At 35.1% G+C, this 16,926-nt stretch overlaps 1 protein-coding gene across 2 annotated transcripts; it reads left to right on the top strand.

Annotated features, from left to right (window-relative positions):
- Positions 1-247: 247 nt before the first annotated feature.
- On the top strand, positions 248-14,467 carry LOC113501466 (juvenile hormone epoxide hydrolase-like). Of its 2 annotated transcripts, none has more exons than XM_026882623.1 (8): positions 248-340; positions 8,888-9,076; positions 9,586-9,813; positions 10,289-10,453; positions 10,818-11,003; positions 13,064-13,226; positions 13,595-13,829; positions 14,203-14,467. In XM_026882623.1, the coding sequence occupies exons 1-8, from the start codon at positions 263-265 to the stop codon at positions 14,429-14,431; spliced, it is 1,473 nt and encodes a 490-aa protein (XP_026738424.1). In that variant the 5' UTR covers positions 248-262; the 3' UTR covers positions 14,432-14,467. The 2 variants fall into 2 exon arrangements, with proteins under 2 accessions (XP_026738424.1, XP_026738425.1); XM_026882624.1 differs by lacking the exon at positions 248-340 and adding an exon at positions 5,322-5,401.
- The last annotated feature ends 2,459 nt before the right edge of the window (positions 14,468-16,926 follow it).

Genomic DNA, 16,926 nt, shown 5'->3' with positions numbered 1-16,926 from the left:
CGTATTTTTTCTCATGTGTATGAAAACATAAAATGTTCATGATACAGTGAAAGAAAATTTCGCATGAAATCACTCTTTGCTAAAATTTATATTGCTCCTGAATTTTAAATTAAGTACCGTATCATCTTGAAAAAAGTATTCAACTATTTGCTTTCAGTTTTTTTACTTTCTGTTTTTCTTTTTTTTTCTTATAGCCTGGAAAAAACGCTACGTTAAAAATGCGCCCGGGCCGCTCCCATGCGTATGTGGCCTTAGACTCATAATGAACCCACCAGCGATGCGCCCGCGCCTGCGCACCGGAGTATCGCACGAGACGCGCATATCATCACTCGTCTATCACGTAAGTGAATGTTTATTCAAAATTCAAATACCGAATAGAACAGAATGTTTAAAATTAAATATTTGAATTCCGAATAGAACAATTTAAATGCATTGTGACAGTTGTGACGGTTATGTTTTTTCGTGTTTTGTTTATGAAATCGTTGTTGCTATGTTACTGTTGTCAATGTGTCATAATTTTGAAGTTTGATGTATTGAATGTCTGTGATTACGAGTATGTAGGTATAAGACGCTATTGGCTTTGTTATGATTAAATGTAAATATTGTTTTAGATCACCGTTAAATCGTGCTCTTTTATAATTTAAAGTGTGACATAATCAGATCAGATCAGATTCAGATTGGGATCCCAATAAATTGGGATTTTTCATCGTTCGTATGTCGATGTGAAGACTAGCATGTCATTTGTGTCTGCATTGTTTTTAAGTTTTTTTTCGAATTTTAAAGTTATTTTTTTAGTAAGTTCCATGAAAACAATTTGTGAAATTATCGAAAAGTACCACCTCAAAACTATTATGTTTTCATCGTCATAACATCCCTTGAGTGAGAAAACCTAAACCATTTAGCTTGTTTGAGTCAAAAAAACGACAAATTTGTCTGTTTGACCATTTATCCGTTCCACATAAGTGGTTTAGGGGGGTGATTCTCCGGAAAAAAGTAACACAAATTAAGAACATCATTATCCTCACCACATTTTTCATACTGCAGATTGCTTGATTTAATATTATTTTTACCTAAGCTTGTAAAGTACTACGGCTATTATTAGATGAAGTAAGAATCAAAACATTTTAAGCATCACAGTGAAGTGAACCAGTTGGTGAGGATAATGATATGACCTTAACTAGTGTATTTTTTCCGAAGAATCACCCAGGGACCTACTTATCTTAAATACTTATTATGATAAATATTCGGTTATACTCGTAGTTCAATATCGTCTGCAGTCATAGCAGAATGGTTGAGGCCAAACCCACTGAGCGCGATGTGTCGTATCCAGGGCCAAAATTCTGCTATTTACAACGGCCGACGAATGTCTGGCAATTGGATTAAATTTGAAATTAATCCTATTCCCTTAAGCATTATGCCGACACAATAATTGGTTATTATTGTATTGACCTTGAGCCTTATATAGGTAGGTGTAGGAAAAATGCTAAAGAGAACACGAAAAGTGTAGTTTAAGCCAAATTTCATTCATTCATCTGCCATTGTAAATAGCAGAATTGGAGCCCAGGAATGCTTCCCCTGACTCTGGGAATCTTTGTGCATGTGAATTAAATAATATAATAATATTATATTCCACAACTTTCACAAAACGCCATCTAGTCTCAAACTAAGCAGAGTATTGTGAGTACTAGACAACTGATAAACATACTTACATATTTCTAAATACATAAAATATGTAGATAAATTACACCCAGACACAGAACAAATGATTGTGCTCATCACACAAACATATATGTCCTGGGTGGGGATCGAACCCACGACCGCCGGTATAGCAGTCAGGGTCACTAGCCACTAGACCATCAGGCAAGTCAAACTATTTGTGAAACCCCCGCGTAGCACATTTTAAATTCTTTAATGCGGGAGTCGTATATAAAAATAGAAAAAGAAAAGTAGCAAGTCTGTATCTAACGAGAGTGAAAACATATTTCTATTATTGTCCTTACTAATATTATAAACTAGCTGTTGCCCGCGACTTCGTCCCCGTGGCTAGAAGATATAAGTTATGATTTATACCTTCCCTGTTTTTTTCACATTTTCCATTGTATCTTCGCTCCTATTAGTCGCAGCGTGATGGCTTATAGCCTAAAGCCTTCCTCGATGGATGGCCTACTCAACACAAAAATATTTTTTCAATTTGGACCAGTAGTTCATGAGATTAGCGCGTTCAAACAAACAAACAAACTCTTCAGCTTTATATATTAGTATAGAGCATAGATGTGAAATGTGTTTATGCAAAAATGGCTAAATAGATTTGGATGAAATTTGGCATGCGTATAGCCATTGACATGGAAAAGAACATAGGCTACATTTCATCCCGATTTTTGTAATAGTTCAAGAGGGAAAATTGAAAAGGTGTATAAAAGCTATAAGATCACTAAGGATCATTTCCATGGAAACGTGGACCACCGAACGCTGTAAACTGAAGTCCACGCAGACAGAGTCGCGGGCAACAGCTAGTATATTATAAAACAAATACATAAATTAATTTATAAAGTCACGTATTGAGTATCGTTTCAAGGGCAAACAAACGAATGCCTATCTTTGCTTGTTTATTTTTTGTTGTTGACACTTGATACCTTTATTCTATATCAGTATGAACTCACTGCGAAGAGCTTTTAACTGTTATATAACAGTACATAATGTGGTTACTAAGATCAACTGTTATACGACTGGGTAAATTCAATTTCATTGGGATCCGGGTTTATTTATATTAATGTACGGTTTTGTTTATATCCACCCTTAATGAATGTTGGAGTAAAGGATATTTACATATTGAAAGTAATAGTTGCTAAGCATATTTAAAAAAGTTTTCGAGTTTCGAAAGAGTCGTTTTTAATATCTGCACTCTATTTATTTCTAAAATTAGGAGTATCTAGGAACTAAACTAAACTAATATTTACATTTTGAAAGCGATATCAATATAAAAAGAAAAATATACATTATTTACAAAGCGTCAAAAAAGATATCCTCATCCCTGCCAAAGTCGGGAAACGTGCCCAGAAGGCTGGCTGCATTGCCACGTTGTATTTATTTCTGTACTTTAAAAAAGGTTCACAATCCGTGTGTTTCTTTTTCATCTAAACACTCGGTTTCGTCTAAACAACAATTGAAATTACCGAATCAAATAAAGCACTGAAATAGTTAGTCGTTTATTTATTTAATACGCATTTGTCTTTTGAAATACTTCAAGACCTATCTATTTAAGTAGGTACCTAATTAAATGAAGTATACTTTTTCCCTAAGATAACCTTTATTGCATAACTTGTTGAATACTTTAGGTAATTTTTATTTGTTTAATTGGATCACGGTTGCACTGTATTTGGAATGTAGATATCTCTACAATACTTTTTTCACTGTTTGACAGTTGAAGTTTTAAATTATTTTTTTTACAAAACTATGAAAACATGCCAGTGCTTTTCAGAACAGAACCGGTCAGTGTGTGTTTAAACACATTGTCTGTTTAACTTTATAAGTGTCTCGTCTCAGATGGAACGTTATTAAGGATAAATAACCAAAAAATTATAAAAGAAATATTGAGAGGCAAAGATGAAAGAGAATTCTTCCTTTAAAGAGAATTCTCTGTGCTGTTTCCAAAATAGCACAAAATTCTTCTGTATAATGTACCTACGAGTATGTCACCGAATTCCTCCTATACAACTGGACCGATTTGAATGGAATGTATCTAAGCGTTTGGGTGGCTCTCTGGAGCGTTCAGATTCACCAATTAGGAAACAGAACGAAGGTCGCCTCATCAACTAGCAGTAATAAAAAAAAAACGTACACTGAATCGAAATTTAAAGCATATAGAACTAAAACAATTACATAATATCTATGTACAAACATACATGTTCATACAGGTTTTAAGATAAAACTACAAGGAATTATTAAAAATGATAAAGTTCATTTCAAGAGTACAAAGATCGAAATAAAATTACGTCAGCTTACCTTACCGGTATCCATCGTGCTACATAGACGTTCGCTATAAATAAATTCAATGTCGTTGCGGTTCCTTGCAGAAATATAAAACGGAATACATAGGTATCCTAAGTACTAATCCTACCAATTTTTTATTATTTTACTAACATTGTAAACGCAAAAGTTATTATATACGAGTATGTATATGGATATTTTGTTCCTCTTTCACGTAAAACCACAAAACGGATTTTGAAGAAACTTGGTGCACAGATAGTTTATAACCAGGATGAACACATAGGATAGTTTGATACCAATTTTATGTCCCCGTTGCGTAACGTTCAACAGTTAGTTACATATAAGAATATCATATGGGATTTGGTATTCGGAAAATCTGTGATTTTTGAGAAATATTTTTGCAGGAAAATTAACAATCATTTACATCCTATATAATTTCAACCAAAATTATTACATTGTGTTCCTAGACTTAACCGTAACTTTGCCTGACAGTACAAGAGACGCGTACCACCATAACTTAAAGTAATATCATAGCCGTTGTGCGAAAGAGATGCCACTCTACAAAACGTAGTACTCTGTCTCGTTTCCACGACCTCAATAGTCTTAGTTTGAGAAGTGGTGGTACATGCCCAGTTCAAAGAGACCCTTTCTATAAGTCATGCTCTGTTTCCATATGACAATTATCTCATTCAGAAACAGTACTGGATGTTCACAGCCAGTGTAACCTGACCTTGGTCAGCTTTATTTTACTATGAGTTTGTATTCTAAACTTCATCTAAATGAATCTGGTAACTGGGAACATCTTATTTATATAAAAACTATTAAAGCTTATGTCCAAATCCAGGACCCCGATTCTGCTATTTACTACTTTATAATGGCAGTTGGCTTAGATTTGAAGCTATTTCTATTCTCTTAAGAATTTGGCCAACACAACAATTAGAAATTCATTGTATTGACATTGAGGTTTCCACCTCATACTGAACCCATCATCATTGCCCTGCCCTTATCCTAATTATGTTCCATTGATATCATAATTTCTTAGTATTTAAGAAATTAATATTTAATTCGTTAAATATGTACCTAAAGGTATATTTTAACAATGCGACTAAAACCAAGAGCATAAGCTATTTAAAAAAAAACAAAATAACAAAGAACCACGTCCGAAAATTGGATTCCAATGCCTCAAAAAAAAATGCAAATAAAAAAAACTAGAATGATTCGTCATTTTGTTGCTAGTATCAAAGTCCAATAATTATCTCGCACATTCACTGCCATATCTTATCGAGTCATTGTGTGTATACAAAATTTTCAAATATACATACATGCATGTGCTAAATGTCTTAGATATTATTGAAACTCGGTTAGGAGAACATCGCGGAGAGTGATTATGGATACTGAAATTGGAGAGACGCAAGTAAGTAATATTATTTGTATCTCTTTTCATTCACGGGATAGCTTCATGGGAAGAGACTCGGTCCTTTTTAAAGGCGTGCTTGGGGACATAGGTCCATGCAAAGGCCTTGTTGAAAACTTTAATTTAAAAGGTGATGGGGTATCTACCATGGGCCATTCATTTTGTTTTATAAAAGAATAGACATGGACCCAAGGTAGCATGAAAACTATTGTGATTTGTGGAGATAAAACTAATCCGGGCTATTGGTATGGGTTATCATCATCACCTGCTAATAACAGTGAAGGAAAACATTGTGACAAACCAGCACCGCCGGGAATCTTTCAAGGATGTGCTTAAACTACGTCAGAGGTCTACGGACGGTTTAAAACTCGGGCACCAGGTTGTTTCAGCTATATGAAAAGAAAAACAATTTGAAATAGTATTTTCTAGGCAGTGATATATTTAAAATTCAGTGTTTATACAATATGTTAAGTGACGTTTTAGTAACATCAGCTTTGTGTATTTGTTATGCAATCATCGACAAATGACAATCGATTTCAGAATTCATTGTTTGCAATAAATTCTAAAACCGATAGACAATTGTGAATACCTACGTTATAAGTTTAGTTAAAGGACAGGTACCATTTAATTTTGAATATATTGCAGTTTAATATGATTTTTACTGTAAAACTAGTTGTTGCCCGCGACTTCGTCTGCGTGGTTAGAAGATATAAGTTATGATTTATAACTGCCCTGTTTTGTCCACATTCTCCATTGTATCTTCGTTCCTATTAGTCGCAGTGTGATAGTTTATAGCCTAAAACCTTCCTCAATGAATGGTCTATTCAACACAAAAATATTTTTTCAATTTGGACCAGTACTTCTTGAGATAAGCGCGTTCAAACAAACAAACAAACTCTTTAGCTTTATATATTAGTTTATGTTAATTGAGACTATTTAAACTTAACTTATTTCGACGTGATTTTTCTAACATTATCAGCAGATACATATCGGTACACAGACTTCAAAACATCGTGTCATAAAATTGCAAATCACTATGACCTCTCCTACCATTGACTAAGTCCTAGGCAACAGGCCTCTAGACTTCAAGGTCAGCGGGTAATTTATCAACCGAGACAAATGCTAGTGGGCCGAACCTAATTCTAGATGCGAAGGTTTCTAGAGCAAAGATTATTACTATTGAGTGAGGAAGAATGTCATTTTAGGAATTCTTAAAAAGAATTTGTGGTAAATCGTCTGTGTAAAAGATGCAGTAGATTTTCATTTGAAATGTGGTGATGTCACAATAAAAATATTTGAATTTGAATTCTAATTAAATGTTAATAAATATTATTAAGCAACGGTTCTCTCACGCGTATTGATCGGGATACCTGGACTAGTTTCGGGTCCAACCAGACTCCTTAATCATGATCTGACGCGGCGGTGGGCAAGAGAGTCGTATTATTATATGCATAGCCGAACCGTTTCATTACAAGATGATCGGTTGATAACCAAATCACAAAAAAAAATGAGTGGAGGAAAACTATGGAGTACATGAATCATTTATTGCATCATAATAATTAAGTACAACATGTTCTTAAAGTATACGAAGCTAAACAACATAGGTATTTTATTTTATTAAAAATACATCAGCCTACCTGGACTAGACCTAAAAACACGAATGAAACCGAAGGCCACAGCTTATATCAATGCAAAGGAAGGCGAGATCCAAGACGTGCTTCTCCTACTAATATTATAAAAGCTAAAGTTTGTATGTATGATGTTTCTTCCCCCTTCACGCAAAAACCACTGAACGGATTTAGACGAAATTTTGTACGCAGATAGTTTATAACCAAAATAGTTTTCATCCCGATGTACCATTTCCGTTTCGATGTGTAGCGAGCGGGCCTGCGGGCAACAACTAGTAGCCAATTATAATTAGTTCTAAGCCATGGTTATTATAAAAGAAAACTCAAGATTAATATTGCGTGCGAGTACACAACGATAACAAATTATAATAACGTAATTTGTTCCGTTGCTATAGTATAATCTACGTCCAATCTTTCTGTTAAATCTCGATCTTGACTTGGCTAAAGCTGCACTTTAGCCAAGTCATGATTTTTTCTATCCTCTCATCTTAGTGAGCCATCTTTCGTCATTACATTTGAGTAATTTTAATTTTGTATTTGTTTTTTCGAAAAAGTATCTGAACAATAACAAGTCTTTTCCAATTAATTGCGTTACAAAGAAATGAAAAAAAGAACAATTTTATATGCTACAGTAATATGTAAATCCAAAAATAATCGAAATTACTTTAACCATTTATTTTCTAGATTTTAATTTACTAACTCTGGCTCACTAGGTTACCTGCTACTTAGTATTTACTGTTAAACTTGGCTACTTAACTACCGGGCTTCCAGAAACAGAGCAAGAACATTTAAAATAATGGTTGTAGCAGTAATAAATTCTTATATCGGGAGTGGGTTCGATGCCTCGATGCACACCATTGATTTTGAATCTCATCTTAGTAAGACGGCCATCGAAATTATAAAATCATTAACTTAGATACATATTAACAAGAATTAAACACTTATGTTAGAGCGGTATTAAAGATAGCAAATTTTCAGACTATTTTTTTTTCTGCCTAGTCTCTTGACGACTAATTTGAGATTATGAATTATTATTTTCTAAATTACCATATCTATTTAATAGCAGTTTTCTAACGCGTATTTATCAGGATAGCCCGACTTTAATTTTTAACCCTACTGCCTAAACAAGTAATAGAAGTACCAACTTTACTGGGTGACTGGCTGATATTGGGTGATCCCGATATGTGCTCGTTTGTCATGAAAGTTATTAGCCGAATGATTGAGTTTACTACGCCCCAAACTCACTATGCAGGATATATTGTGGGTTTTATCCCCGGTTCGGACAAGCATTTGTTGGACCCGCAAATACTTGTCCTGAATCAGAGTGTCTTTGTACATGCCATTGTGACTTGAATGTTTGTGAAACGCCCCGCGATAAGACAAAATGCGAGAGTAGTTTTCCTTTTAATTAATCCTTTTTACGCTCCTGCTGCCGTTACTCTGAGTTTAGATATAAATTACACCAGACAAAATGACTATTCTTTTGTATCTGAACAATGAATTGAAATTGTTATAAAATTAAATAAATCACCATTATTTGCATGTCTGAAATAATTGCTATTGTCTGATGATATGGCTTTGCATGTTATTTAATTCGAAATAACATGTTTTAAATTTATCGTGGACGAGTCGGATTAAATAAGGAGTTCAAAAGTGACAAAGGTCTATCAGCCAAAAGTTATGTGAAAAAAGAATACGAAGAAATGGGCAAGTTAAACAAACTGAAATTCAATAATAAAGTGTTTTCTACGATAGCAAGTAACTGAAAAAAATTACATCAAACATCATTTTTAGGGGTTGAAAATTCACATAAGTTAAAAAAACATTTCATTTGTTTTAAACCTGTTCTTCATTCCAGGACACCATGGGCTTTTTAATAAAAGCCATATTGGTAGGTGCTGTAGGTGTAGCAATATGGTTCGTTTTCAAAAAACCCACACCGAAACCCATCCCGCACTTCGACCCTGAAGAATGGTGGGGTCCAAAAGATCTGAAAGGAAAACAAGATAACAGTATACGACCGTTTAGTGTAAAATTTGATGCAGAGGTAAGTGATAGTTACAACAATATGTGTAATTATGGGAGTAACGCAACCTTTAAAAGAAAATGCAGTTGTGGAAGAGAGATGCCAGACGCCGTGTGTTCCACATCCGTAATAGTACCTATTACTGATAGTAAGACGTGGTGCTAGGCCCTCTGCGCTTAAAGAAGGACTGTTATTAAAAAGAGTGTTGTGAAAAAGAGCTGTAGTCACTGCCAGTAGTAGCATCTGGCTAACCAGCAGTCTTGATAAAAATTTTATTTGAATAAACGAAACTTTAAGTCAGTACAATAATGAACTACTCCTGATAAACTATTCTTGAAGTCAAAGAAATATTCTGTTTTGTATTTCCGCATACAATTTATGTACCTTTAATAATTGTAAATATACTTCTGTATGCCATATGCCACTGGAACAAGCATAAATCACGTTTACTCATATATCAGATTTGTTCCACCCTTCGAAAACAATAGAAACAACAATTTAAAAATGCTAACTGATCTTCCCTTTTCCAGATGATAAAAGACCTTAGATCCCGAATACTAAATAGACGGAAATTCACACCGCCTCTAGAAGGAGTAGCTTTCGAATATGGGTTTAATACGAAACAGATCGATGGCTGGTTGAGCTACTGGGCAGAAGAGTACAATTTCAGTGAACGAGAGACCTTCCTGAACCAGTTCCCCCACTACAAGACTTACATACAGGGTCTGGATATCCACTTCATCAGGGTGAAGCCACAGGTAACAAAAAAAGGATTAAATATCTTGTAGAAGCTTGAGTATTATAGATTGACAATGGTAGTGTCCAATACGCTAATAATCGACTCTTTCTGACTACCATGCTATGAAAATAAATCCTTGTGGAGCAAGTATTTTATACACAATGGCATCCCGACTTAGAACTACTATTATACCATTCAGATTTGGAACGCAGGGATCGAACTCGTTGGCCTCAGTGAACTCGATCCTTAGTCTTGTTGAGCACTAAGTTGGTGTCACTTAAATTTTAAAACAATAGTAGTCATTTTTTAGATTTTTATTAGGTTATGAAACTTCATTGAAAATCAAACGACAAGGCAAATGATAATCATCGTTACTTTTATGCAGGTGATATAAAAATACAAGAACTGAAAATTTTGCCAAGATATCAATCTTCTTATCTGAATTTAATGTATCCTTCTACAATCAAATTAGTAATAATTGTAATATTTTCCAGGTACCACAAAATGTGGAGATTGTCCCACTTCTCTTAATGCACGGCTGGCCAGGCTCTGTGCGGGAGTTCTATGAAGCGATTCCTCTGCTCACCCGCCAGCAACCAGGATACAACTTTGCTTTCGAAGTTATTGTACCTAGTATACCTGGATATGGATTTTCACAAGTAAGTATTATTAACAGAATTCTGTTGGAGAGCAAAAAATTGGTCTCTACTTATGGATTTTTGGTGGTTAAGTCGCTATTCGAAACTGAATAAAACGATTCCGTTATCAAAATTGGAACTCGTTTGTTTTCCATTTAAAACAGAAATAATATGAGTAATAAATGCATTTGTAATGCTTATTATTTCGGGCCTATCCATTCCCCAAAAAAACTTGAATGATAGAAATTTAATGATTAAGTGATTTAAAATAGACCAGATAAAACTTTAACGCAGAATAAACTTATGCTGTGTATGTACTAGACAAATACCTTCTTCTGTTAACCCTTTTTCGTGAGACTAATCTAAAAACACTACTTCTTTATAGGGAGCAGTGCGCCCTGGGCTTGGAGCACCCCAAGTGTCAGTGATCTTCAAGAACCTGATGAACCGGCTCGGGTACGACAAGTTCTACATTCAGGGAGGAGACTGGGGCGCGATAATAGCGTCTACTATGGCTACTATATTCCCAGAAGTGATTCTTGGACATCATTCAAACATGCTTACGACTCATGTGAGTATGTTAACTTCGAATTAAAATTATTTTATTTTTATTTTATTAGGGAAACAAATAGATATTATACACGGTGATTTTTTAGTCGTCTTACAAAAGGACCCCAGTTCATGTATCCGACGTAAAATACCCCTAGGCGCGATTATTATTTTTTTATCATCAACTAAGATCATAAGTATGAAGAAAAAACCGGCCAAGTGCAAGTCGGACTCGCGCACCGAGGGTTCCGTAGAAACCTGCAAGGTTTACAAAGTTCGTTCATTACGACAATCGAGTCATATAAATATATATTTTGTAATGTAAAAAATTTAAGGTTTTCGGAATTTTTCCTTTATGGGTGCTATAAAACGTTGCTTCATGCCAAATTTCAAGATTCTAGGTCGACTGGAAGTACCCTTTAGGTTTTGATTCCCTTGCGAGTACTTGCGAGTTTCAAAATATGCAGCTTAAATTGCTGTTTCTTTTGATTGCGTTGACATAGAAGTTTGATTTTGTTACAGCTTAAAGGTATTATAGACCTGAGTATTTGGTATGAATTTCAATTTAATACCTCTATGCGTTTATGAGGAAATAGGTAGTAAGTTTAAAATTATTAAAAAAAAATATATTATGTGATGTAACTAAAAATTTAAGGTTTTCGTAATTTTTCCTTTATCTATGCTAATGGACGTTGCTTCGTACCAAATTTCAAGATTCTGAGTTCACGGGAAGCACCCTGTAGGTTTTGATTCCCTTACAAGTGTCGAAAATTTGCGGCATAAACGGCTGTATCTTTTGATTGCGTTGGCTTAGAAGTTTGATTTTTCACAGCTTCAAGGGACAGTAGACCTGAGTAATTGATATAAATATCAGCTTCATACCTCCACGCGTTCCCGAGAAAAAGGGTCTTGACAGACGGACGGACGGACGGACAGACGGACAACAAAGTGATCCTATAAGGGTTCCGTTTTTACTTTTGAGGTACGGAACCCTAAAAATTGGACAAGAGAAATCTGAAATATACTCTTAAAAATGATAAAAACGCTGCCGCCCGCGCCCCTCACCATTGTTACAAGGCTCGGACCGCGCTCGTAACAGAGCTGTGTTTCTAAAAAACTACGAATTGCATCATAATATTGAATAAAAATTACATTTTAAATTTATTCAAATCTCTTAAATACCTATTTTTTTATCATGAACGTGTTCTAGTCATTGGATACATGAACTAGGCTGCTTTTGTAAGACGACAAAAAAATCACGGTGTATATAAACAATTGCAGTCATAATAAACAACACATAATCTAAAACAGTTTTCACACTTAAACAATATATTCACGCCAAGAGCAATGTTAAACAGGTATGAAAAAGAAGAGAAAAACAATATTTCAGTACCAAAAAATACTTAAAAAAGTTTATTTGCATTAAAAATATCTGATTAAACAAATAGTAATTGGATTTCTTTTGAGGATCCGACTGTGTGGCTCTAGATCTTACATTTTCCTTAAATTTCTGCAAATGGCATCGGCCTAGCCGTTCGCAAATTTTAGCGAGACACTAGCAACGATTATTTTATTATTTGAATATCAATACCCAGAAATATTTAGATGTCGGTTTGAGAAAAGTTTCGTGTCTTTAAAGCGATTGGTATTCGAACTTTAAATTACCTTAAAATCGAACCTTACAGTGCGGACAACATCACATACATTGTTCTGAACCCAAAGTAAGTTACTGAGGCACTTGTGTTATGGAATTCAGATACAACGAAGGTACCACAAACACCCAGACCCGAGACAATGTAGAAATGTGAATTTTTACATTGACCCGACCGGGGATCGAACCCGGGACCTCTGAGCTAGCGACACCTTGAAACCGGTGCGTACGCCACTCGATCACGGAGGTCGTCAAACAGTATTCTACACTAATTATTAACGACAAAACTAAATTGTCTGGAAATTAATGCCATCTAACTATCTAAGCACCGGTGGAGGATTTCTATCATAGGTATCAAAATATGAAGCCTAGTTCCCTGAAACTCTACATTAATTACGATTTATTATAATCCTATACATCTTTGTAAACAGAACAGCAAATCAACGTTGAAGATGTTCATCGGCGCATATTTCCCGTCGTTCGTAATGCCCGAGCACTTGGTCGACAGACTGTACCCGCTGTCCAGTTTGTTCGCTTACGTCATGGAAGAGTTCGGCTACATGCACCTGCAAGCAACTAAACCTGATACCATTGGTAAGTTAATGTGGTAGATAGTGAGTGTCAAGTTATACCCCCATAACTTTTGAATGGTGGATATTTAACAAAGAAGCCTAGGAATACTAGTACATAGTTCACCTTGAATACAAAACACACTCAATTGATGTTTCTCAATCTCCCTGGGAGCTTTAATGCCACACACAGACTGACATACCGACAGACAAACTGAGAGACAGACATAGAAAATGGGCTGGGTGTTCGATGCCTACATGGTTTGATACTTAGTTCAAATCTAGGTATTTTAGTTCCATCTCGAAGCTACCAATTTATTTTTTTGCTCAATCATTAAGCAAAAAATAAAAACATACATTTTCTAAAAACTTAATTAACATCATTGTTTCCAGGTATACCTCTAACAGACTCCCCAGCTGGTCTCCTCGCATATATTTTAGAGAAATTCTCCACATGGACAAAGAGGAGCCACAAGTTCAAAGAAGACGGTGGCCTTGAATTCAGGTTCACAAAAGACCAGCTCCTAGACAATCTAATGATCTACTGGTCTACTAACTGTATAACCACATCCATGAGATTCTATGCTGAGAATTTCAATAAAAAAGCAAGCTCGTATGGGTTGAGTGAGTAAGTATGAAATAGAATTAAGAAAGTTTTTTTTTTTTGGATTTATTTTGAGTCATATTAAAATGATGATTTTAGAATTTATGAAATGAAAGTAACGCTCTAAACAAAAGAAATATGAGTGTTTATCAGTTGTTTAGTACTCGTAGTACAGAGTATACTTAGCTTGAAACTAGATGACGTTGATTGAAAGTAGTGATCTATAGATTAAACATTATATTTAGACATATTGCCTAAAAGAAGATTCTATCCTTTTTTGGTTTCTTTCTAAAATATTCTATCTTTTTTTTTTACCTAAAACTGCTAGTTGGATCATAAATGCAGGGACTTTAACATGTTCCTCCTTCGAGACTAATAAATCTACTTATTTCCTCAGCATAACCACTCCTGTCCCCACATGGGCACTCCAAGCGAAGGACGAAATCTTCTACCAGCCTCCAAGCCTGATCAAAACGAAGTTCACGAACCTCATCAACAACACAGTCCTGGATGATGGAGGGCATTTCCTGGCATTTGAACTGCCCAAGATATTCACAGAAGACGTTTTCAAAGCTGTCAAAGCATTCAAAGAGTTTCACGAGAAGAACAAAAAGACTGAATTGTAATTTGGTTTAGGGTTATTAAATTAATATTTTTAAGTATTTTCATTTCTTTTTTTTTTCGTATGACTTATCTTTGTGAATGTTTTATTTTGGATAATTTGTTTCTTTTTAACCACGAAGAATATTTCTAGTTATATTAGAATAACCGTCGAAGGGACAGACAGACGTCCTGCAAATTGCATGTTTGAAAATAAATAAAGCAAGGAAGTTTATCACAGACCTGTTTACAGACGCTTGGACAAAGATATTTATATGTTAGTTAATCAGTAAATTTAAATACCTAATAGAACTAATAGCATGTATGCATGCATAAATGTGTTTTGACTAGCATGAAGCACACCACTCAATGTGTATAGTTTTCGTGAGCATGTAGGACTGTAGGTATTAACACTAATATTTATCATTACCCGCCTGGCATGGTCCATCAGCAGAGATAATGTTAGTAGTAATTTTATAATAAGTATGAAAATTCAATGTATTCATTATGAGGTGACGTTTGCCCAGCGGCCACTATCCATGCGGCTGGCTTGATCCACCTAATCCCATTTTAGCCTGGAAGCCTTTTTTAGTTTCAGTTTCAGAGAAGATACTTGGTAATTGCGATGCTTTCTCATTTGTTAGTGGAACTCATAAAAGGCTGCATTAATGCAGATTTTGAAAATTATTTGTAGTCAAAAAGATTACGTGAAAAGGTCCAGTAAATTACACACTTTATTGGAGGTCTCTTCTCTCCTCTTTAAAAAAATAGAAATATTTAGATGTTATATAATTTATTTATTTTATCAATTAGAGTACAAAGTCCAACAAAACTATTTAGACAGGTTTTTTCTGTTTGTGAGATTCAAATTAAGTGCTTGGTATTAGAATTAACTCATATCTTATGACCGTCAATGTTCAACACTTTAGGCATATAAATAAATCGCTATTACTATATTGTATACACAAAATAGTGTCAATTTACCAAGGCCGTACTACGTAGTACCAGTAGTACGACATTATTTATTAAAAGATTCAACGGTTTACTCACGCGTATTTTTCGGGGTTGCCCGACTAGTTTCGGACCCAACCGGAGTCCTTAATCATGAGCAGACGCGGCGGGATAGCGTGTCCCACCGCGTCAGCATTATTTATTTATCCGGTTATCTTATAATAATGAATCAGTCTCACGATAGTTATTATAAAAACGACATTATTTAGACTCGAACCGCTCTAAGGAATTTAATCCCCGTATCGCGGGGTTTCACAAATATTTAATTCACGTGCACCAAGTTATCCCGACTCGGAACAAGACAGTTTTCGTGGATCACACAGACGCTTGTCCTAAACAGGGATCAAACCCGCGACTTTGGACGCGGATTTTGAAACGGATTCGGCGTGGTGAGTTATATGCACTTACAACACGTACAGGTTTAATTTTCTAACCTTTTCCCTTTAAGAAATGATACGTACCCATGGAACAGAATAATAAAGAAGGAGTCACTCAGACTACACGCGTTTACTAAAACGACGTGATCAACTTTAGTGAGAAAATTTCATACTGACCAACAAGGCATCATTCTTTTCGTACCATTTTTTTTTTAAAGAACAAATTGAGTATAATTTTAAGTACTTATTAACGTCAGGCGTCCGGCGACTAGAGTCGGACAGCGAATGAGTTTGGCGACTCTGATTCTAGCTCTACGGCACTGTAGGAGCTTCCCTCTAAACGCTTATCTTCCATGTACCTGTAAAAAATCCGTATATAAGAATGACAGTGCGTGATGAAGCAAAATATAATCGATAGGTACAGACACTGTTTATTAAAAATTTGTAAATAAACGTGTCGATACAGGTCTGGTTAAATGTAACCGTTTTTTTTTAAACATGATGAAATTTGTTGGTGTTATTGTACGATTCATGTTGTTATCTGATGAAATTTAACAATTAAGCTAAAAATAATTTGCTACAAATCGAAAATATTCCCACAGGAACATAAAATCAGAAAAAACTGTCCTGTGTGCTAATCCTGGTTATAAACTACTAGCTGTTGCCCGCGACTTCGTTCCCGTGGGTAGAAGATATAAGTTATGATTTATACCTGCCCTGTTTCTTTCACATTTTCCATTGTACCTATCTTCGCTCCTATTAGTCGCAGCGTGATGGTTCATAGCCTAAAGCCTTCCTCGATGATTGGTCTATTCAACACAAAAATAATTTTTCAATTTGGACCAGTAGTCCCTGAGATTAGCGCGTTCAAACAAACAAACAACTCTTCAGCTTTATATATTAGTATAGATATCGTCTATAAAGGAACAAGCATCCATACATACAAACTTTTGTGTTTATAATATTAGTTTTGGCTTTCATTCTATTTAACGAACACGTTAAGTGAGTTTTTTTTCACGTCGCGTCGCCAGTAGCACCTGCTTAGTAGCACTTCTGTGCTTTTTCTGTTGCGTAGCGGACGTGTACAAAAGTACTGTTATCATCGCTTATGATACGCAGTGTATCACCCGGTC

This window comes from Trichoplusia ni, chromosome 15 (assembly GCF_003590095.1).
Source record: "Trichoplusia ni isolate ovarian cell line Hi5 chromosome 15, tn1, whole genome shotgun sequence".
Taxonomy (NCBI): Eukaryota; Metazoa; Arthropoda; class Insecta; order Lepidoptera; family Noctuidae; genus Trichoplusia; species Trichoplusia ni.
The sequence above is the reverse complement of the archived record's forward strand: the minus strand, read 5'-3'. Positions and strand labels throughout refer to the sequence as shown.